This window comes from Cyclospora cayetanensis, unplaced genomic scaffold (genome assembly GCF_002999335.1).
Source record: "Cyclospora cayetanensis isolate NF1_C8 unplaced genomic scaffold, CcayRef3 CcayRef3_contig_60, whole genome shotgun sequence".
NCBI lineage: Eukaryota > Apicomplexa > Conoidasida > Eucoccidiorida > Eimeriidae > Cyclospora > Cyclospora cayetanensis.
In genome coordinates this window covers 137,021-160,348 of record NW_020312591.1, presented here as the reverse complement: position 1 = coordinate 160,348, position 23,328 = coordinate 137,021, and the positions used below count along the sequence as shown (strand labels likewise).

Below are 23,328 nucleotides of genomic sequence, written 5' to 3'. Positions count from 1 at the left end.
TCACCAAGACTTGAAAGGGTCTTTGTTGGGGTCGATCGGAGGGGTGTCCTCCTTGTCTTCTGGGTAGGACTCGAAGTTCGACACATCGTCGACTCCCTAAACATCGACAAATCAGCAGTTATGTAGCTTTATGGCTGATAGGTCGTAATCAAATCCTGCGATGTTTTGTTAAAGCTGCCCTGGTTACATGACCCTTCTGCCATGACAAGTTGCATTACCAGCTAGCACAGCAAAGATGAAAAGCTAGTACGGCTGCCGAGTAAGTTTATGTACTTTTACAAGAACAATTATTTCATGATAAGTTCATCAAGGCAGCGTCTGTTGGCCGTGATAGTGCACTGGAGTTGCTGAAGAAGGAGCAAATTTCAAAAAAATGTAGCACTTACCTTGATAACAGGCTTGAATTGGGCGGGAATCCTCTTGGCTCGAATATCCGCAAAGTCTATAGTAGAAAACCACTTGCATTCTTTAATATCCCTTACTCCATCCTTCAGATTGCCCCAGCGCTTGCTAAGGTCAGCCTGTAGCAGCTTCCGTACGAGAAGTTTGGCGTCCCTGTGCCAGAAAGCAGTGACTATTGGATGTCATCCCAAAAAATGCCTCTTTTCGAAGGAATTCGAAGAGTATTCTGGATACGCATTGTTGTGTTTACGTTGCTTCCTTGTGAGAAACTAAAGACGAATGTTCTTACTTGTCAAAGAACTTGGGAAACACATACTTTCCGCAAAGAATTTTCTGGTAGATGCCAAGGGGATCGTCGTCAAGGAAGGGAGGATAGCCAACAAGCATTTCGTATATCAGAATCCCCAGGGTCCACCAGTCAACTGGCTTCCCGTGGCCTGCACACATAGGCCTGTTTCAATGCATTGCGTTCCCCAAAAAGTCAAACGCCCATCCTGCAGTGCCTTATTGAAGCTCAATAAGAACTGAATTTACCAGCTTCGCTCCTCCATTAGTTCGCTGCAAAATCTAAAAATATTAGCGGCAAAGTCTAAGCACTTACCCTTGTTGAGAAGTACCTCGGGGGCAATGTACTCCGGAGTGCCACAAAGCGTGTCAGTACGAAGTTCCACTACTTTGGCGAAGCCAAAATCCGTCAGCTTCACGTAGCCGTCACGATCTAGTAGCATATTTTCCGGTTTAAGGTCTCTACAACGGATCGCATTAACCTAGCGGTTGCATCCATGTTATAGATAGCGTGGCTTGCTCGCCTAGTTCACCTCATCAAACAAGTGCACAAAAGTTATTAGGAATGCAAATATCCATGGGCTGCATTAAAAGCATTGGATGCACCTGTAGATAATGTTGTCTGCATGAAGATAGTCGAATATGTCAACGATCATAGAGGCGTAGAATTTCGCTGTCTCACTGTCGAACCGCTTTGCCCTTCTTAAATGCGTGAAAAACTCTCCACCTTCGAGACACATTGAGAATAGTTTTAAAGACCTTATACATTACTGGAAGATCATACGCTCAACTGGCCGCTCCACTAGTTGTTATTCCTGAACGTAGTAGCTTCTCACAAACCTACAGATAGGGATATTAAGCGATCTAGTGTTCTAGAAATAGATTCAGGTTTAGAGTGTGCTAAAACAAAAACTTATTACCTTGTACAAACTCCATCACCAGGTAAAGATATCGTGGATCTTGAAATGTACCAAAGCAGCGAACCTGCTCGTCAAGTGCAAGAGGACAATTACATTTAAGTCTTAACTGTTTCCTGTCTCGTTTGCTTTATCAGTGCTTCGTATCTCGAGGGGGTCGTACTTGCCCTAATTCAGTGAGCACCCGCGCGCACCGTGAGAGGATGCTGAAGCCTTAAAAGAATCGCCTTCTCATTGAGAATGTGGTCCACATGCTTTAACTTAATGATGCTGGCCTTCTTTAGGATTTTGATGGCTACTCGAGGGGGCACTTGAGTTGTATCCTCGAGTGTTGCTCCTCGGGACTTCAGGTATTTCGCACACTTCACCCTTCCGAATGACCCTGAAATCACATTTTGCTGTAATGATGCAAGCGGTTTTTCTTTCCCTTCTTGTTGCAAATGATCCCCCCTCAACATGGCTGTTTTTGGTGGCTCCGTAGGCAGTGATAGAGTGTCTACACCACAGCGGCATTGCTGCAAAAGGCCAGAAGAGACCTAGGTACTCTACCGCACGTGAAAGCTCTACAAGAGCATGAGAAAAGTATTCGCTTCATAAATTCGAGGCCACGCATATTGCTTCTCGCCACATCGTGCAGCGACAAGCATACTCCCGCCCTTAACCCCATATTATCTCGACAGCAACTTCCATCAAGTTGGGTCAGGGATTTGTACTTGATAGGACCTATCAACAGTATTCTGCGGCTCAAGTTGTTGCCTTCGCCACACTAGTAGCAGAGGCGCAACTCCATATCTACTTGAGAGGCTTGTCCAGGTGAATGGTGCACCAAGCAAGACTTTAGAAACCCTAATGGCTGAGAGTGTGAAGAGGGCTGAGTGCTTTCAATCAAAATCTAGAGACAGACCAGTGAAATAAAAAAAACATTTTGAGCAACACAACCACACACTAGTCTCATTTACCCTTCCTAGTAGAGTCCTGCGCCGAACTACTGGCTTTTGTGTCCAGTGGCATGCAATCTCAGGTTTATTTTGTCTCCATCAGTAGCATCTCTTTCTCTGTACTTGGTACTTCAGTGCGAGAGGTCTGCAGAAGCATGACCTAATCAACTGGACTACTGTGATAGTATCCTAGCACTGGAAGTACTGTTGGAGAACAGCTAGCATTTTTGCTAACTGTGACAGATACTGGCAAGGCTTACCTGTACCCAGGACGGGTCCCATCTCAAATGCATCCTTCCCTGTGCCAGGAGGTAGCATGGGCCTATTCATTGTGACTGGATTGGGGAGAAATCAATCTTCTGTGCTCAGTCAATTGTGCTACACTTCGTGGGCTGCTCTGGGCAGTGTACAGGTTGTTGCTTCAAGACAGAAAGCTAGTGGAAAGTTACTGAGACTCGACAGAAGATTATGATTCCTTTATCATTAACGTATATTTCGGACAATTTTCTTTCTGGCTACTGATCTTGCCGCCATATGGGGCCACCGCTTCGTTGGGTCATAGGGTATCTCATTCCGCGGAGGCGCGGTAGAGCCTTAACGGGCGATAGCTCATCAGTGCATTAAAACAAGCCCTTACAGCCTTCAAATTAGGCCTATAGTAAAAATGCTTCGAAAATGTAAGTATATCATGCGTTTTTCAGCTGCACATACACCCTATGCTTTAGATGCGTTACACAAGACGCACCCCTGGCTGCTGGAAGCCCTCATCGCTCATGAAAGATTGGCCCTTCCTTTTAAAAATTGCTATTGACAAAAAAAGCAGCACTTGGTTTTGAAAATGAATTTTTTTCATGGGAAACAATGCTATCTCAGGCTGCAAGTATGAGTCCTAGAACAACAGCACTACAGGTGACCCTATGGGACTTTTTGCTTAGCCCGATTCACTACAGCGGCCACCGTAAATGAGCGAAACTACTTATAGTTGGTATTTCTCACAGAATAAATAGATGTAAATTTGCTGTCTGCGTCCAAGGTAGACATAATTCGTCCTGGTGTACTGCTAATGAGCACTCTCTTCGAAAGAACGAATCGCACATCCCGCCCTCAGCCGTTCAGAGCTTTGTTGCCCTCGTAAGCCCAAGACACCTTTACTGAGGCTAATCCAGGCTCTTAAGGAATTAGGGGCTCCCCCAGGTACATCTCCATATTTGACGCTCTCAAATGAAATTCATTCAGCTGCCTGGCACCAGTGCGTACGTGAGCAGTATTCGTTAAATTACTTTATCACGCCCTATTAAAATGCCATTTGAAGCTGTGTGGCCTTATTGAGTATTCCATGCTGAGATATATTTTCATTGCTAACTCATCGAATTCTCAAAGGCAAAGTCATAGAAGTAAATACGGATTATTCCTTCCTATTCCAGCACAGCTACTGGTAGATAAAGTCAGCATGCGACAATCTCTCCGTTTTTACTAAAATGAAGTTGTCTGAGCAAAATTAGGAATTTGCTGCGAATCTTCTGGTCACAAATGCAAGGAGTCCGTCTGAAGGTACCACCGCGCAGCAGTCCCCGCAAGGGGAGCATCGTGACCGTTATTTCATTACTCCCAACGCAGGGTTCCCAATCTGATGATCATCATGTTAAGACACCTGGGATGGTGCTGCTGTCGGCTAAGAAGCTTGCAATTCTCAAGAAATGCAACCCTGTCAAGCTACACTAAAGAGAAAACGAAGCATTTAACACAGGCATCTTTGACTGCAAAAATTGACGCTCTTGAGCCTTTATGTAGTTTATCAATTTACCGTGTTTAGTGGAGTGCAGAAGGCAGCTCAAGCTATGAAAGACACTACAAAGATGGCAAAGTTTTGCGGGAAGCTGACTTTCCAGCTCTCGCATGCGTTTCCACTCGTAGTGGAAAGAACGGAGGAGGACGGGGAAGTAGCATCCAACTGTTTTCGAGTCAGCAGCAGATGATATAGAGGGAAGGAGAATAAGTCAAACGCTTAGCAATCATTAAATGTGGAAATTGGCAAGGTGAAAGGTATTTTCGAGGTCCGGGGGGGGACTAGTAGTTGCGTCAGTTAGTGTACTGACAGCCCATTTTATAACGTCAAAACAAACTTTAGCATCTATTTTTTATTGATCACATGGAGAGCGTGAAGTGCAGATTGTACAAACCCCGCGATGCAGAGACTAGTGTTAGTGCGCCACAATATTAGAGGAAGAGAAAACGGAGCTGGTGAGTATGTATCAGCATTAACATAGCTTCTCTCAATTACCAAAACACGCAGTCACTGGCATAATCACACAAACTATCTTAACGCTTGATCACCAGGTACTAGTTAGAAGATATAAGGCTAACATAGCTAGTACAAAACTCCTTAATTCTAAAATGATAGCGATTTCAGTTCGAACAGCACCTGAGGCCGCGCAGCACAAGAATTCCACAGCAGCAGCCATAAATTGAACGACCAGAGCTAGAGCTGGACTGGCCATGCATGAAGAGATTAGACACAAGGGAAATTCATGAATTCGTTTTGACCGGGATGCCTGTTTAACTTGATTTTTCCCTTGAAGCATCAAATGCATGTGTACACAAAATTCCTGGGTTCACGAAAATGGGCAGCCTCGAGGAAGAGCATGGTAGATGCTTTGTCGTACCTGACTGGCGGAAGGCCTCTGGCTCGGTTCGAAGGCGAGGCAGGAGCGCAGCAGCAGTTCGAGTTGCTTCGGGAGGTTTGAAGGGAACGAGGGGAGCTGCATCGCAACAGACAGGCAATTTATGTGAAAAAATTGAATGTAGAGAAGTTGACGCCACTCCGGTTGGTGCTATCGGGGCAGAGCCCTGATGCTAGCCTCTATATGGTGAGCTGTCTTCTCGCCTTTTGCCCAATGCACGAAAGCAGAGCTGGCTTGGACTATGGATGGATGGCACCAGCGGATATTTATGCGTGTTTTCGGTAGCTCTGGCGCACTCCCCTCCTGCAGTTACAGCAGCCCCTGTGAGCCTCCACAGGAGCTGGCAGTGGCTCAAGAGTGCCGTTCTCGAGAGGGGTCACACGCTTGGCGACTAACCACTCTCTCAGCGTGCTGCCTTTGAATCTCCTCGAATGTGTGGCAGCGGTGGTATGGAAGAGGGCCTCCAAAGAGCTCCAGCAAAACGCATGCAGCGGACCAGATATCCAGGGAGGGGTCTAAGTGGGTTGCCACTGCACGCAGAGGAAGCACCGCCCGAGAGACTTGTCAAGCGCAACGGAGAGCCGGATGGGTAGACCAGCTGCCTAGCAACACAGGGCTGTTTGCGTCGCATGCAGGAGGAGTGCGAGCACGGTGGCTGCCTCCGAGGTCCTATGCACCACGTGTGTGTGCTCTGCATGTGTGCATTCAAGCCAAGCCTACCTCCTGCTGCGAGCTCAGGCGGCATGTACCGAGGCGACCCTGCAGGCTGCAACGGTTCTTTGGGTCGGATAGGACGCATGGAGGCTGTTAGGCTGCGACTTGTGTTTCCCATGGTGGATGTGTGCATGTCTGCCTCGGCAGCAAGTCCGAAGTCGCACAGTTTCGCGTTCCCCGCTCCATCTAGCTGCAGACAAAAGCAGGCGGAGACAGAAAAGGGAGGAGAGATGGGGGGAGGGAAAGGGAAGCGGGCAGGAGAGGCTTGGCAGGCTTTTCGTGAACATGCATGCTAGTCTAACAATAACGGCCCATGGAGAGTGCACCCTGGTGTTTCTTTCTGCTATAGTTCTGTTGCCGTGTCTCTTCGTCTGTGCGCCTCGAGGAAGCCCTCTGCCTTCTCTTTTTGCTGCCTAGCGCATCCCTAGATCTGAGTTCGTGCCAAGCTGACCCTCCTGGCTTGCTCTGCTGCACAGAGAAGGGCTAGGAGGCTGCGTTTGCTTGACCTTCCCTCCCGCACTTAGAGCCCGTGTGTTGTCGAGGATTCGCCACTGAGCTGCGGCTCACCACAATGTTCAGCGACTTGATATCCCTGTGCACAATAGGGACCCTTCTTGAGTGGAGGTAGCACAGGGCAGAGACGAATTGCACGGCAATAAACAGCCTGTCCTTGGACGTCATGGAAACGCGACGTTCGTGCAGCAAGGCATACAAGCTTCCACCTGAGAAAATTACACACGGAGACGATCAGAGCAAAGTGGCACCCTCAGACATGCAGCGAAACGCATTCAAAAATCCAGAAAGCGGCCACAATAGCCAGATCGCCTCCCCACACTGTGGGAGACAGAAAGGAGCCGACAGAGCACAAGGGCCTGGCTGCAAGGGCCTAACAACTGGAGACAACACTGGACGGTGAGCCTGGGAATCAAAAGAAGAAAGTCTCTCAGTGTATTCGGCGGCGTGGATGGGGAGAGCCCCCTACAGACTGAACACAAGCGGCCTCTTAGCGCTTGGCCTTACCGCTGCACAGCTCCATAACAAGAGCGACGCGGTAATACCGCTGCTCTGTATCGGCGTATCGTGTTGCGCACTGCTGCTTTATGCAAGACTGGCCCCTGGAGTTGCCACCCCAGGAGAGCAGAGACACGCCAAGCAGCTTCACGATGGAGGGATGGTTAAGGCTTTGGAGCTGCTGCACTTCTTGCTGAAGCTCCTGCAGAGACACTGTCTCTTCGCCTCCGGTCGAGGCAGCCGCTGCTGCTGCCGAAGGTGCCTCAGGCTGCTGAAAGGGAGACACCCGCATGCATTTGAGAGCCACGGAAATCCAAAGAGGCGAACCAGTACTTGTTGCAGTCGCGAGGCTCCCGGCAGAGCGCTGATGCAGCATCAACTCAGCGACCCACACGCGTGAAAAGCCGCCTCTTCCAATCTCGTACAAATACCGCAGCTTCTCCTGAGGGAAAAGAGGAGGCAGCGTCTGCAGCTCGCCCAAGAGACGCTGTAGAATCTCTCGTTCCGTCGAGCCGGCTGCAGCCGCTGTTGAGGCACAAGGCACTGGAACGAGGACGGGCAGGAGCGTTGCAGCGCGCCTTCCCCCCCCATGACCAGCAACCACACCCCCTAAAGGGGCAGCGGCAGGAATTGCCGCATACCTTGTTTCCGCCGCTCGCGAAGCAGAAACAACAGCGCCCTTAGGAGGCATAAAAGGCGTAGCGGAGGCAACGCTCGATTGGTAGAGCACCCGCTGATGGTAGTGGCGGTGATGCTGCTGCTGCAACATGCGCTGCATCAGAAACTGCTGCTGCTGCTGCTGCTGCTGCTGCTGCATCAGGCGCTGTTGCGGATCGGCCTGCTGGTGCATGCAAAGAGTATGCGGCAGCTGCGGCTGCGCTGATAGACGGCCTGCATAGAGCAGCTCTTGCGGGTGTGGCAGCTGCGTTGAATCCGCTGCAAGAGGCGCGAGCGTAGTCTGGTGCTGCAGCACTACACTCCGCTGTCTTACCGCAGGCATTGGAGTATTCTGCTGTCTTAAAGGGGTAACTGATGGCCACGCCACGGGAAGATGCGAGGTTGGAGGGCCGAGCAGCACCCTCTGCTGCTGCTGCTGCTGCTGCTGCTGCTGCTGCTGCTGCTGCTGCAGGGGGCGAGACATCAGCTGGACGTGCTCTGTGGCAGGAGTTTGCTGCGCTCCCCCCCCCTGTAGCAAGAACCCTGGGGTGTTGCTAGTGCTGCTGCTGCTGGAGGCAGTGGGCAGTGCATAAGAGTAGAAGGAGGTATCCTCGTGACGTTCCTTTTGCGGATAGTGCGACTGAAGGCGTCGCTGCTCTTGAAAGACTCTGCATGCATCGTGAGAAATCGGAAAAAGAGGGAGTGGCTGCTGCTGAGCTACTGTAAAACCAGGGTCCCTCGGGAAAGCGACATCCCCGACAAACAGCTCTTCTGACGCGGCTCCAGTAGTGCATGTTCTGGCGGCTGCCTCGGTGGTTGATGCTGTCTGTGCAGTTGACAGACTTGAAGTTTCGGCGCGAGAAGGCTTGAAGGCTGCTGCTGCTGCTGCCGAGGGGGAGGCGGAGGAGGCCGTGGCAGCTAGCCGGAAGGCTTCCATTGCGAGGCTTCGAGGCTGCTGTTGCTGACGCCAGTGCCGCTCTTCGCCTTGCATGCGGCAGCTTTCTTGGCAGCTCCCTGGGAGTCTTTGAGTCGGCGGGATGTTTGCGAGGTCGCCTTGCTGAGGAAGCCGCTCACTTGAGGCAGTGCCAGGCTCTGCAGATGCGGCTAAGTTCATGCGGTGCTGCTGGCGAGGCTGCACGGGCGGCTTCGCATGCAGCAAGGCCATGTCAGAGGGAGGCTGGGAAGCTTGCACAGGGTGAAGCGCTGCAGTGCTTCCTGTGGTGGCTGCCACCTTTGGCGCTGAGGCTGCTGTGTTCAGAATTGCCTTTGCAGCGGCTACTCCTTTTGTCGAGCCTTCGCAAGGACTGGATCCAGGAGATTCCGAAGTGGAAGGCATCTGCAACGGAGCATTGAGGACAGGCAGCAGCCGCTGGGGGGATTTTATGCGCTGCCGCGTTCTAGCGCCTTCCAGAGAAAGCTTCAGATGCTGCAGTTGCTGCTGGTCATGCTGCTGCAGTTGCTGCAGCTGCGGCTGCTTCGGCACCGCCTTTGGAGCCGCAGAGAAGTACGCTGCTGCTCCTGCCGCTTCTTTCTTAGGGATCTGCAGTATTCGCTGCGTGGCAGCAGCAGCAGCAGCAGCAGCAGCGTCGGTTGCTGCTGCCGCTGGCGCTTCGGGCTTCTTCGCCTTTGCCGATGCAGAGGCTGCCTCCAGTGCTGCCTTTGCTGCCTCGCCAGCCTGCGCAACAGCAGCAGCCAAATCCTTCGCTGAGCAGCTATTTGTGGCGCTCTCTGAGGGACCGCAAGTGCCGCCGCTGGCTTGCTGCTGCTGCAGCAAGCTGCAAAGCTCAGTGGCAAGAGGCTGCACCAGGGGGAGGTACCCCAGGCCTAAGAGCTCCCTTCCATCTCGGTGACTGCAATCATGCCGCAGAAATTTACGCAAGTGAGGCAAATGCAGCCTCGCGAACTGCAGCGCCACAGAGTGGAGACGCTGCAGTCGGTCCGCAGCGCGCATGTCAGCTGGAGACGTCTGCTGCAGCCTCGAGCAGCAGCGGCTTTGTTCTCTGGCTGCTGCAATGGCCAAATAGGCTGCAGCACAACCCGAGAGCTCGGGTGTATAGGCAGCTCGCCGTCTCTGCAAAGCGGCGAGCAGCACAGAGAGCGCCTCTGCGTTGCAGCCGCAGCAGAGCAGCACCAGGCCCAGACGGGTTTGACTTTGCATGTCAGTCGCAAGACGGACGGCAGCTCGAGCGAACTTCAGAGCTTCTTCTTTGCCGTTCGAGCGGCGCTTTGTCAGACTGCCCCTGAGGAGGTGAACGAGCGACTTCTCGGAGAGCGCTCCAGCGAGAATGCGGGGTGGCAGATGTCGCCGTAGCAGCAGCTTGTCGCAAAGACGTTCTGCATCTTCAAGCAGAGCCAAGACACTCTTCTGAGCCGTCGTCAAGGGCGCCGCTGGTGATTCGAATGCTGTCTCAGCTTCGCCCTTCAGGAGCCGCTGAGCGTGGCAGGTGAACACCTCTACCTGCATTTGCTGCCAGCGTGCGAGCAGCGACGCGTCGTTGCTGCAGGGACCGCAGCCACTGGCAGGCACGGGATAGAGGAGGGGTGTGGCAATGACTTCGTTCAAAGCAGCACTGGTTAGGATCTGGCAGCGAACAGAGTTTGCAGCAGCTGCACTTGCTGCTGCTGTCGCATTGTTGCGGGTTGCTGCGGGGGTGTGCGTGGGCGCTGCGTTGGCTGCCGCTGCTTCAAGAGCAGCCAAGACGGCTTCGCGAGGATCGGCTGCAGTGCGCAGCAGTCTGCCTAGCCTGGCGATTCCACTTTCGGAGGAAGAGTTGCCGCTTTTCGTGTTGTTGTTGCTGCTGCTGCTGGTACTCGCACGGTACCCCGCAGCGGCCACTGCCAGCTGCAGCGCCAGAGCAGCAGCAGCTTCTTGCTGCTGCTTGAGAAGCATGTGCGCGTACAGCGCCCACAAAGAGTCGTCCGCCGCTTCCGTCTGTGCAGCTCCAGCAGCGGCAGCGAGTGCTCGTTGGAGTGGCATCCTTGCTGCAGCAGGAGACGGTGCGAAGGCGAGGGCAAGGCGTCCTAGGCTCTTGCAGCAAAACCACCTGAAAAAAGACACGGCAGACACGCGTTCCTGCACTTGTTGCGCGTTCAAGCAGCATCCGATTCGCCCCACTCTCTGGCTGTCTCTGCCGTAGCCTGATCGGCTTCTACGGAGCTGCATGTTGCACGCCTCTCCCCGGCGACACTCAGAAGCAGTCCTAGCCTGCGGAGCGCTTCAGCGGACGCAAGCCACGCCCCACTGTTTTCTCGCTCACTCCAAGGAGACGGCTACTGCAGCCGCTCGATCTGCATGCGTCCGTTGCAGCCTGCTTGCAGCGCTGTGTGCGCGTGCCGCGCCGCTGTTGCCAGCTGCAGCCTCGACACCCGCAACTGCTGGCCACAAGACTATAGGGCCCGCGTCTTGCGCCTCTTTAAAGCATGCAAATAGAGCCGCTGCATCTTCACCGCATAGAAGCGTTGGAGGCAGCAGGTGTGGCGGGCGCAGGAGCATTGGCTCTGTGGGTGGAGTGTCTTCTCGAGGGGTGGGAAAGTTGCGGCTGAGCCGCAGAAGAAGGGGCTCAAGCAGTTGCAGCAACAAGCAAAACTTTTCTTCCGCTTCGCGATAGTGTCTGCAGTGAAGCGCGACAGCTGCAAGCGCCATGAGCGCTCCAGCGTCCTTAGGATTGGCTGCTACTGCTGCTCGCAGCAGAAGCAGTGAGTCATCGAGGGTCTGTTTCGAGACGGCGACACGCTGCAACGCAGCAACCACGCCATCCTGTGGCTGCTGCTGCTGTGGCTGTGGCTGTTGCAAGGCGGAAGAAAGGCTGAAGAAGGCTGCCGCTGAGAGAGTGAGCACACTGGTGTCGAGTGCCTCTCTGCACGCTAAGGGCTGCTGCTGCTGCAATGCAGCTGCCGCAAGGGTGGGAGCAGCCGAGGCGGTGTCTGCTCTGCGAAAATCCGCAATGCTACACGTCTTCAAAGAGGCTGGGCTCAATATATTGCGCTACTCACCGTCGAAGATGAACGCGAAACAGCAAGAAGCGAAGGAGCACAACAACGGAGAGACAGGGGCACGGGAAGAGGCAGGCAGGAGTAGAGTGGGACTGGACAGACACTGCAGTAGCATACGAACGCTGAAAGCAGAAGCGGAAAGAGAGAGAAACAGATGCACACACACACAGAGAGAGAGAGAGAAAGAAATATATATATATATATACATATATGTGTAGGTGGCGTCAGCGGAGCACATGCTTGGCACGGTTGAACGACCTCTTGTTTCCTCTGTGCTGCCTCGTGGGCGACTTTAGACTTTACGTCGAGCGTACCGCAAAGCGAGTTGCCGCCAGGTGTTTGAGAGATTTTCTGATGAACGACGGCTGGAAAGCTCCTCCTGCGGCTCCTTCCCGGTGGTGCCTTTATGGCTGCTTGACTCCGCCTGTAGCTCTGCAAGGATAGCCTCCTTCTGTTTGGCTAGCAGGACGAGGTGCTCCTCTTCCTCGATCAGCTGCTGGAGTTGCTGCCGCTGGATCACGGAGAGGCTTTCCTTCTCTCTTTGCAGGAGTTCTTCCTGCGCTCTGTGTGGAGCAGCCGCTGCATCGGCTTCAGCGGCAGCAGCGGCTGCCGCAGGCGCACTTGACGAGCAGCTGCTGCTGGAGCTGTGGTGCTTGCCGAGTCTTGTTTCTGCTGCAGCAGATGCAGCTTCTGCTGGGGTAAGGGAGGCTTCTGCCGCGACGTCTCTTGATTCAGCTGCTGACAGCCGAGGCGTCCGATTCGCAAGAGCCATCTCGAAATTCAGCAGCAACTGCTGCTCTTCTGCTGCGGAGAAGGCTGCGGCTGCGGCTTCCTCACACAGCCGTGACAGCTGCAGACAAGCGGATTCGCTCTCCTCGTGCTGCTTCTGCTGCAGAGAAGGCTGCAACAACAGGCATGTCTCGTCCCCATTTTTGCCTGTGAGCTCCTTGAGCTTTCCTCCTCCTGGTTTGGACGCTCGCGATTGAGCTTGGCGAACCGCTGAATATTCGCTCTCCAGGAGAAAAACTGCCGTTTCAGAGGCTGCTGCTGCTGCTGCTGCTGTCACGAGGGGCATGCATACGTCTGGGGAGGCTGCTGCAGTGCGACACTCCCCATCAACAGCACGCGATGAAAGAGAGGCTGGCGTACTGTCTGCGCTGTTGCTGTACGGAGAGACAGAGCGAATAGAGGGGCCTATGCTGGAAACGATGGTGCATTCGGCTGCAGCCGCAGGATTGGATTCCGTCGCTTTTAAGGCACTGGACGTATTGTCTCGCGCTTCAAGCACCCCTTCAGCGTCCATTAGCTTCTCTCCCCCCCCCCTCCCTTCAAGCGCTGCTGCCTCTTCTGCCGCTGCTCCTGCATGGCATTCTAGTTCTACTTCTTCGCTCTTAACTACAGCGGTACGCGACTCCTCAGTGCCACAGGCCTCCCTTTTCTCATCGTGTCGCTCCTGCCCATGTTGCAGCGGCTGATGCTCCTCTCCGTGCAGCCGCTGATGCTCCTCCTGGAAAAATCGCTGTGTGTCTTGAGCCGTTTTGGAGCCAAAAGTAGCGCCATTCTCTTTGTCTGTAGCTTGCAGGTGCTCTCTGGACCGCCATGGCTCCTCTCTCTCTGCCGATTCTGTTTGCTTCTCGTGCTGTAACTGCGCTGCGGCTCCTTCTTGCACTTCTGCGCTGTGTGGTCGCGGGGGGTAAGGGCTAAGAGGCATGCTGCCGCTGCTGCTGCTGCTGTCTCCGCTTGGGGTACTGACAGTGGAGAGTCTGTGGCTGCTGCTGTTGCTGCTGTTGGCTTTCGTCGCTGCTTTTGGCCTACTGCGGGGGCTAAAAGGCTCACCAGCACAAGTGGAGGGTGCCGCGGAAATCCCAACTCCTTCGCTAGAAAGAAAGCAGCAGGCAGTGGCTCGTCTCGGTTGTTTTCCTGCTGCTGCCTCTGCTGCTGATTCTGCTGCACTGCTGCTGCTGCTCATGGAACCAGGGAAGGTGTATCTCCTTATCAGGTCCTTGGCAGACACGGGGCGTTCGCAGCTTGTGCTGTCGCTGTTGCAGTTGCTGCTGGAGCATGCATCGCGCAAATAACCTCCTGAATAGGCTCCTTGAGTGTATGCCGATGGGTTCTGAGGAGGGTGAGACCACGTGACGCTGAGGGTGCCATCCCTTAGAGGCACTCCCATCTGGATACAGTCCCCCAAGCAGCTGGAAGCGCAGCAGCAGCAGCTGCTGCAGCTGCTGAGCTGCGGGGATAGCCCTTTCATGCTGCTGCTTTTGCAGTGGCTAACGTAGCCGAAGACATTCGTGGGAATCTCGTTTGTCGCCGAATTTTTGCGCAGAGAGCTGGACCTGGTTGTGGGGGAACCACTTCGGGGTATCCCGTCACTTGACTCCATAGAAGCCTCTGAAACGCCTCTGTGGCCTTCTTCGAGCTTCTTGCCCGAGTGTATAGGCAGATCGGATGCACAGCAGCAGGCTCTGTCGGCTGCAGTCGCTGTAGGGGTGTAGTAGCAGCGTCCGAAGTTCTGAGCCCCCCTTCGCGGAGTTATTACGGGTTAAACAACGCTGTATGGAGCTACAGCGAATGGCTTCATGAACAAAGCTGCGAGCCAAACATCACTAAGGGGGGGCCCTCCCAGCCACCTGTTACGAGACGGGAGGCAGTGCGCGTCCGGCGAGAGTCTATCCTTCACCTGCGTTGCATGAACCAGAATCCGTTGAGAACCTTTTCAAAAATTAAAGAAATAATATTGACTAGAGGAGAACGCAGCCGACAAAACCCTCAGCGTACTCACCCCCCTAAGGCCCGGTGGAGGCGCCTCCTGCACGACGGTCTAGGGCCCTTGGGAAGCCAGAATGCTTGAAAATCTCGCCTTTTCGTCCTTAAAACGCACAGTAAATAAATACTTATTGGAAATCTCTTCATAAGAGCGAGAAGCAGAGGGGCAATTATGCAGAAAACACTGAGAACTGCACTACCACTCAGCCCCTGCGCCACCGACCGCTGCCGACACAACGCGTCAACAAGAGGCCCACTCAACAGCAGCAGGCGGCTTCTAGCCGTCCATTTATGGACAGCCTTTCCAATGCTGACTGTATTTAATTTCTACATCGTTCTGGGCGTTCGTAGCCCTATCGCTTGATCGTCCATAGGCGGCCGCTGGAGTGGCTGCTGCCCCTGTTGCGGCTGCTTCCCTGCTACCACTGAAAGAGTGTTTCTGGGCGAGTCAGCTCCCTAATAAGATCCGCGAAAACGTAGTCTCAGCTTTCGTTTAGGCAAGATCGCGCTTAGGTTACAGAGCACTTTGGCCTTATCGCGTGATATATAGTGCTTCCCCCAATCGTTCTTGCGCTCGCTGCACCGGGTGCTTTGGATTTGGCGTTCATTGATGCAGCGGTGCATACGCGTTAAAGAACTAAAAGTGCTCAGGGAGTCTTAGAGACACGCTCGTAGACTTTGGCCCCAAACCATGGACTCGCGGTACACTTCCTGCGAGGTAACGCGAGGCATGGTTTTTTAGCGTAATAGTTCCCAAGGAGGCAGACGGCTGTACCCTTGAGCCATTTTCGCCACAACAGCTGCCTATACACCTCAGAGAGGCCAAAAGCAAAAGCCATTGTTCTCTGCGCTAATGCCTTCTGTCCCGTAATGTCTTGGAAGTAGGGGACTTCAGAAGGCCTCATGAAGAGACGGAGAAGACCAGACACAATGAGGCTCACATATATATGCACAGAGGCAACCAGAACTGAACAAGGTTGCAATAGCAAGGGGTAAAGTCCTTATGCCGAAGACGGGCAGTCGATTTTAATTGGGGCTATATTGGCGCTCCTTTTGGGCGAGTACCGGTGCACCGAAATGGAATCAAGAGATGCCCCTGTGGCATCCGAGTCTGCTGCTGAGGGTGGAGCTTCTGGATCTGGCCAGAACGATAACGCAGATACGAGGGTGCTACCGAGCCCCTCCAGTGTCTATGACATGGGTGAGCGAACATGTGTGCTGCGGCATGCGTAGCGAAGGGAGCATGCCAGCTGTACAGACAAAGGCACACCAAAATCCTTGTAAGAAGCATCAAACAGGGAGCCTGCAGCCAGAACGGCTGCAGCACATATTGCTGTTGTCGATATAGGAGGCATATAAAGTTTCAACGCTACATCTGCTGCAGAGACAAAGGAATTGTTGTTGCTTAGCCAGGAGCTCCAAAGCAGCCCGCTGACCAGGGGGCCACTTCAGGAGCAACGAAGACTGCTGCTGAATCTCGCGCTGCTGGAACTTCGAGATAGAAGGCACTCTGATTCTATACTCAATGCAATAGACAAGCTGACAGTCCCTCACGCTGAGGGGGCTGCAAAGGCCCCTTTCGGTGCACACGTACCTCAAACCCCGCATACGGTCGGTTCTAACATGCTCGGCGACACAACTAGCGGCGACAACAAGACAATAACTTCTAAGGGGCTTTCTGTGGCTGCTGCTGCTCCTGCTGCTGCATCTTGGGATTCTGCTGGGCGTCCGTCAAACTCGCCTTCGACCAGCGCTGCAGCTCTTGTTGGCCCTCCTGATGCTCCCCAAGTGAACAATCAGCACCATCTAGACACTGAACCTTCCTAATCAGCAAACTGTGTAGCTTAGTTCTGCTAAAGTCGACTCCACAAAGTGCTTTGCTGAGGATCACCTAGGAAGAGTGCCTCTTTCTTAGCTATTTCGACCGCCGCTTCGTGGGTTGCTGTTGCCACATTCACTTTCATCCTGCCGCTCCTGTAGAGCGTCGCGCTTTCGCAGCTGCCAGGATGCACTAGGCGTCCCAGTGTATCGCTTCAGCAGCTCCAGAAGCTGAGCTCTGGACAGCAGCTTTTGCGGCCGTTGCCAGGCGAACGCCAGAAGCAGCAGCAGCAGCTAAGGCAACAAGGTTTATGCAGGAGCTGTGCTGGTGAGAGGAAGCGCAAAAACAGTTTCTGTCCATCTCTGTCGCCGAAAAGCAGCAGAAGCAGAACTACTGCCACTGCCAGGTGCCAGGGAGGCAGCGGAGTTACCGGCTTCTTTGCACCCCCAGCGTGTGCTCCTCCTCCTCCGGGTCTCACATTTCTAGAGAAAAAACAAGGCCTTCCGTTCTTTCTGCAGCAACATGTCAAGAGAGGTGATCAAGGATCTCGGGCATAGGGTTTAACGGCCAAAAGCGCTCGAGCCTGTTTACGTACGGCTATTTGCGTAGGAGCTAAAATCTTTCAAATACAGTCCTTAGGATTATTGATGTGTGGTTGCTGGTGGTGTGTACAGCCACTACCTTCGAAGATACGCCAAGGCGAATGGAACCCTCCGCATGGGGCTCTTCACAGGAAGCCTCACCGAATAGCGGTAGGACTGTGTGTTTATGTTGCCTCTTGCAATATCGCGTGTCTGCGTGTCCAGCATTTAAGCAAAGTGGCGCCGCTTTGTTGTGCGCTTGGCTCTCTCGTTGATTCTGAGAATCATAGAACAAGGAAACACAGTGCTAAGTCGGGAATGCGTTTTCGCATGCACCTTTGGCATGCGCACATCTGCCTGGGCATGCGTGTGCATGAAGAGAAACTACGCAGCTGTGTGCCTTGCCTTTTCCCACACATACCCTGAGGCCTCTGTCGGCTGGCGTATCTTTTCCTGAGTGTCGCCTCAGCTTCTCCTGTCTCTCTCCCTGTACCACCACCTCTTATTAAGAGGCCTCCTAATAATGGATGCAACAGAATTGCCCTCAGCAGCAGGAAGGGCGTGATCCCCACTGCAGCAGCTGACACTGCCAGCATGAAGAGGATGGCTCCTCGAAGAGTCCATCCCTTTCTCGCCAGAGGCACTTCGCACGACAAACAGCCTCCACCTCCAAAAAAGGCCAGTAGCAAAACCCACAGCGACGGCGGTGAGGCGCCGAGGAGGCCTTCCAGATTGCCATCCGTTAGGCAGCAGCAGCAACAACTTCAGCGCCAACAACCAGACTCGCAAACATTTCCAAGACACAACTTGCCGACCACATCGCTTCAGCCGCAGGAATATCCGCAGCACCAACATCACGATCGACAGCGTGACCAGCGCAGTTGTGCGAGCAAATCCCCCCCACACCAGCCATGCCTCCAATCCAATCGTAGCCCGTCCATCTCTGGCGCGTCTACTGCAGCAAAAACGATAAACTATTCCCAGGAAATCGGAGCGGCAGCAATCGCAGAGCCAGCAGAAGGTTCTGTGGCAACGACAGGAATTGCAGCACCGCGGTATAGACCCAAAAGTAGCAGGTCTTCTCACGCGTCGATTCGCTCATGTGCGAAGTTGCTAATCAGCAGTGTGGAAGAAGCGGTGAGGGGTTTGGACTTTGAGCTTCCGGTGCTTGCTGGTGCCTCGCAAGCGGAAAATACCGCAACTGCGCAGGCTGTTGTGGCTCCCTTTGCCACCCACGTTGCCATAGCTGCTGCAACACGGAAGCCCAGTTTCAGAGGGGCAGGAATTGCTAGGCCTGATGCCACAGGCGACAGAGCTCCCCTGCGGCAGTGCCCTCCAGGAAAAAGCCGTATGCTGGAAAAACGGAATTCGTCAGTCTTGCGAAAAAACGCGCAGACAGTAGCAGAAGGCGCGGGGGATGAAGCATCACCTGCTGTTGTTGCAGAGAGTATGGGAGAGGGGGAATCTCACTCCTTGGAAAGGGTGTATGAGCTACTGGAGAGCCTCACCCCGCAGTCTCTCGCAACACTAAGCGGTGAATTAGGGGACAAAGTGTCCACCCCTAGAGACAACGCGGCGTCCAGTAAAAGCGGTGCAGGACTGATGCGGCAAATGCAGCATCAGCAACAAGCCCGCCAGGCACGCTTACAAGAGGGCTCAGGAGAACCGCCCGAAGAAGACTCGTGCATATCAATATCTAAGCCATTCGAGGATCCCTTGCTGCCTTCGAATATCCCAAATTCGGAAGCTTCCGCTCCGGTAGGACCCTCTGGAAGGGGTCTTAGTGAGAAATGCACATTTACACAACCCTCTGGAGAGCCGGGCACAGCAGAAACCATGTCAGCAGTTGCTCCTGCTCCTTCGCCTGGTGTAGGTTCTGCAACAGTTCCTCGGCAGGGGAACTGCAGATCCCGCAAAGATGCCCTTAAACGGCACAAGTGGAAACGCCCATCAACAGCGAACGAGCCACGCCGCGGGCTGCCACATTCCCTCTGCCCCCCTGAACGAGGCTCACAAGCTACTTCACCGGCTTTGGCTTCCACCGTGGAAGGCTGTGCGTCAGCAGCAATCAAATCATCATTACCTTCGACAGGAAAGAGAGCTGTAAGTTCCCCCGCAGGCCGTGCGTCTGCGAGTACACCAACACCGGCAGTCGCCGAAGAAGACGCCGCTCCTCTAGAACCAGAAATCGCGGAAACAGCAGCCGCAGAAAGAAAGACTGCAGAACCCGCAAAAGCAGCAGCAGAAGAGGATAAAGTCGTGTCAGAAACTGCTGCACCTACTGCCCTTAGCCACGCCGGACCGCTTTTAGAAGTCAGCAGCGGCTCGCAACTAGAGGCATGCGAAATCGTTACTTCCGCTTACACGGACCACTCGGAAGCAAGAAAAAACGTTTGTGTGCAGCAGACCATGGGGTGTTCATTCGGAAAGGAGCCACTCGAAGATCTCTACCGCTGGTCTTCAATAACGCTACCCCGCACTGGAAGGCCTCGAAAGGGCCCCCTTGAAACGAGTAAATCTTTGAGCAGCACAAGCAACAGAAGCTGCAGCAGCAGCGCAGAAAGTGTCGCTGACAACGCAGATGATTTTACCAGGTGGTCCTCCACCCGTGGTGCTGCTGCCTCTCAGCGCACTTCGGAATCCCTCCACAAGTTTGAAGGCGACCTTAGAACCTCTACACCTCTCAGCCGCTCCCTTCTAATGCTTAATGGAGGACAGCAAGAGCAAGAGCAAGCACACGAAAAGACGCCACAGGCAGTGCTACGTTCTGACGGCTCCGATTTTACTGTGGTAGACTTCTCTATCTCTTTCCCGTCACCTCTATTCTTTGTCGGGATGCACATACACCCCAAATCTTTCCAGCTGCTGCGCTCTTTGCTACTGGCGCTTAAAGTTGCGGAAAAAGAAGAGCGGGGTAGGGACGTCGTGCTTTGGCACAGAGGTAGCCGCTCCATAGGCATCCCCAGCAGCCAGAGCAGCAGCGAAGGCGCAGAGGGGCTTCGAAAAACAAGCAGCGTTATGCCCAAAGAGAGCAATCAGAGGACGGGAGGCCGCAGGTGTACCGAATGCAACAAACGGACTTTTGGAGTCGTAGGCTGCAGTAAGGAGGAGGAAGCTATCGTGAGCGAGTAGGCCCTTCCCTACTTTTGCCACCAGTGACCTATCTTGACTCCGTTCTTAGCTCCCGCGCTCTGTGTGTATTTCCTCAGTTCCCTCTGCCTTTTGTTTTATTTGTGCTAGACAGTGCCGCCCTTCCGCTAAATCCTGTTTTGCGCGTATCGCTCTCCATCTTGTACAGCAATGCATGCGGATGTACCACAGTCCATTTTGGCTCTTCACACTTGCATGCGTATTCACAAAAGCATTCCCATATTCTTGGGGGCCCTGACTACGGGAAAGGCCCTCCTTGAGGCTGCCTGAGGTCACTAAATGCACCCTGGACTGTGTGGCAGATTCTCCCGTACATGCCCTTGATTGTCGCCTTAGGATTGCTGCCCCCTGCTGCCATTCATAGGGCCCTTCTCTCCACAGGCCTCTGGCGTCAAGTCTCCTCTCCTGCCACTCTTGCAACTGCGAACCTCATATGGATGTCGCCGCGGGTGGCTGCAGCCTCTCTCCTCTCTGAGGGAAGCTCCCTAAGCAGCTGTGCCGAGTCGTCTGAATCCCCTAAGAAAAGCACTAATGCAGAGAGATGCCGCCGTAGGACTAGCGAACGCAGCAGCCAAAGCAGCAGTGGGGCCGCTGATTGTCCGTCAGAGCCACCCCAAGGATCTCTTTCTGACCTCTCTTCGAGGAGCTTCCAGGGGCCCCCCTGGGGGCCCCCCGGCTCCCTTGGGTTCCGCCTACAACGCATTAGCTGGATGCCAAATATTGGTGACGCTCTGGACACCTGTAGGCTCTACCGCTTCCTTTCACGGTACATTAAGAGGCAGGGTCCCTTGGGAGATGGCTTCAGGTAAGCTAGCTGCAAGGGGCCTTCCTGGTGGGCTATCAGAGGGCTCTCGTGGGGATACTAGTGCTTTAGCGTCTCATGCTTGTACAAGTGCGGCCGGTACAACAGCTGCTCAGACTGCCGCTGCTGCCGCTACTGTGGCACTCGCATTTTGCTAATGCCATTTTGGCGATCCTCCTACGTGTGCTCCGCGTTTGGTGCTGCCCTCGCCCTGGTCTACCCGCTTCGCAAAGCTTCTTGTTGGCGGCCCCCTGCTGTCATCTGTACATTTGCTGCTGCGATGGGCATTCAGGGTGATGCCTTTAACGGTCTCCTTGCCGAGAGGGCATCTAGATCTTGTGGAGGAAATCAGCACAGGGGATCGACAGATCCACGACTTCGTCTGGGTATACCGGAAGAGGAGTCAGAACTGCCCTCGCAACCCTCCTACGAAAGGCTGCACCTTTTGCTGCTTTCTTTTGCCTAGTGCCTGTTTGTCTCGAGACATGAATCTGTTCACGGCAGTCTCTGATCAGTCTGTCTTCCGTAATGCGTGGAGCAGTATGGGATCCGGTTGAGTCCACAAATTGTCTAAATATACCCTGTAACTGCAAACAAAAGCAACGCCAGGAGCCGTGCTCAACGTGCCGGTCAAGTGCACACTTTACTCCTCTCTACGTGTGTGGGATGCTTCTGGTGGCTCTCTCTGACGTTTTGCTCTAGCCGCCTCAAGGCCTCTATAATAACGTGCCTTTAGCACTCTGTTCTAAGTCTCCCTGGCTGCCTCTTATCTGACCTAACCAATTGGGAATAGGTCTGGCACTATATTGCCATCTTGGCTCAGGATCATTTTTGCTACAGGAGTAACGGGCCCTTATTCCTCCCTCAGCACTCCCCGCTTGGTGCAGTTGCCGCTCACAGAGAGCAATTTTGGAGGGGCACAGGTGCAAAGCTACGTATCGCCTCCTTTATTGCTACAACGACGCAAATTCGACCTCTGCTGCTTTGTTGTTGTCCTCTCGTTTTGTCCTCTCGAAGCGTTCATATACAAAGAGGTGAGTGCCAGGATTTGTGTCGCCCCCATCCCCTGGGTCCTCCGAATCCCATGGGTAAGGCTGATCATGACGATACCCCTTCTCCTGCAGTTTCTGTTGGAAATAGTGCTACCAATCTCCGAGTTGGTATCTCGTTGCCGCTTGCAGGCTGCTTCCTGCATGTGCAATGTTAGCTCTTCACACTTTGAGTCGTCACCATATCTTCTATGGGGCTTCTCTGGACCCTTTTCCCAGAGTCTGGTGCACCTCTCAATAGTACAATCACTGGCACTCTTGTTGCCGGTGAAACTCTGGCTAGGAACACTTCTGCGTCAAGCTACTGGAACCTATGATGCCTCTACTTTTTAGCTTGAGGCCAATACAAATGCTGCACACTGGACGAGGTGCTGCAGACTCTCCCACAGCACCTCTCCTGCTGCCTTAGCGCCTGATAATCTTGCTGCGCATGCACCTGCTGCATACCTCCGCCGCAGCTGCTGCTTCTGCTTTGTGCCAGGGCCGTGCCCGCGTGGCTCGCTTAGCATTCTCCTCCGCTCCCGAGTTCCTCAGCAACAGGTTGATTCATCTAACGGACTGCGTCTGTGCTACATTCTGGGAAGATGGCGAGAATGGTGACGCTACCAGTGCAACAGCCAGCACAGCTGCTGCTGCTGAGGAAGCAGCAGCAGCAGCACTGCCACCTAAAGACACCATAGAAGGGCAGAGCCAGCTGTTTAGGGAGGGGCATGCCCCTACGCAGCAGCAGCAGCGCTCTACAGTAGGCGGTGCTGCCGCGTGCACTCCCCCACAGAGCCTGTCCTTCTCGCAGCTTCGTGATGCATTGGCAGCTGAGGCGCAGGCCCTGCCGGAGGCTGATGGGTGGGAGGCATCCAGAGCCCGTTCTAGAAGTTGGGAGCAACTGTGGTCTGCAAGCTGCGAATCTATTCTGAAGATTTTATTCTGTCTCAATTTGCAGCAGCAGCACCAGCAGCAGGGATTTCTCTTGCTGCGTTTTTCTTTGCTGCCGGACGCGAATGGAAAGGTATGGGTGACGAAAGTTACGCCTTTCTGCCTACCTGGGGGCCCCCAAGGTTTTTCTCAAGAGGGCCCCCTTTTGGGGGGTCCGCCAGGGGAAGAAGACTTTAGAGGCCTCGTCGAGCTGGTACGGGATGTGGTGCAGTTGGTCGATCCCCCAGCCTTTGACAGACAAAAGCTCATGAAGGTGAGCTGGGATGTAAAAAGCAGGTACAACGCCATCTCAAGCTAAGCTCGGAAGTGTCGGCAGTCTACGACTATCGATTCCTATGTTGCGGTGTACATGCACCGCAACTTCCTAAGTGCATGGAATCGCGCGGCATCTGGAATCATCTATCACAAAGGCAAAACCTGTAGTGCATAACTTGTGCTGTTTGTTAGCTCATATCCAAGGAGATAACCTCCCGCCAAATGCCTCCTCGCTGCTGCGCTTCCACGATCTGCCCCTCCTCCACCTTGGTCAGCAGCAGCAAGCACACCAGCAACTGTTGCCGCTGCTGCTGCTGCCACTCGGTTCGCTACACGAAGAAACTGCAGGAGCGAGACAACTACATACGGGAG

The 23,328-nt window shown here is 53.9% G+C and overlaps 3 protein-coding genes across 3 annotated transcripts; 1 reads left to right on the top strand and 2 right to left on the bottom strand.

Annotated features, from left to right (window-relative positions):
* On the bottom strand, positions 1–2,872 carry LOC34621272 (cAMP-dependent protein kinase catalytic subunit alpha). The gene is made up of 8 exons (XM_026335160.1): positions 2,803–2,872; positions 1,799–1,986; positions 1,608–1,671; positions 1,294–1,414; positions 1,004–1,149; positions 692–839; positions 387–555; positions 1–96 (listed from the first exon to the last, which is right to left on the bottom strand). Exons 1-8 carry the CDS (start codon positions 2,870–2,872, stop codon positions 1–3), a joined length of 1,002 nt encoding a protein of 333 aa, XP_026190945.1.
* Positions 2,873–4,557: 1,685 nt separating this feature from the next.
* Positions 4,558–13,771, bottom strand: LOC34621273. The gene is made up of 12 exons (XM_026335179.1): positions 12,967–13,771; positions 11,913–12,846; positions 10,863–11,552; positions 8,099–10,649; positions 7,875–7,964; positions 6,958–7,759; positions 6,505–6,659; positions 5,944–6,127; positions 5,620–5,753; positions 5,211–5,301; positions 4,884–5,027; positions 4,558–4,673 (listed from the first exon to the last, which is right to left on the bottom strand). The coding sequence occupies exons 1-12, from the start codon at positions 13,769–13,771 to the stop codon at positions 4,558–4,560; spliced, it is 6,696 nt and encodes a 2,231-aa protein (XP_026190964.1).
* Positions 13,772–15,444: 1,673 nt separating this feature from the next.
* Positions 15,445–22,999, top strand: LOC34621274. The gene is made up of 9 exons (XM_026335178.1): positions 15,445–15,568; positions 15,752–16,155; positions 16,417–16,684; positions 16,819–16,938; positions 17,237–19,747; positions 19,835–19,895; positions 20,282–20,645; positions 20,713–20,856; positions 22,361–22,999. The coding sequence occupies exons 1-9, from the start codon at positions 15,445–15,447 to the stop codon at positions 22,997–22,999; spliced, it is 4,635 nt and encodes a 1,544-aa protein (XP_026190963.1).
* The last annotated feature ends 329 nt before the right edge of the window (positions 23,000–23,328 follow it).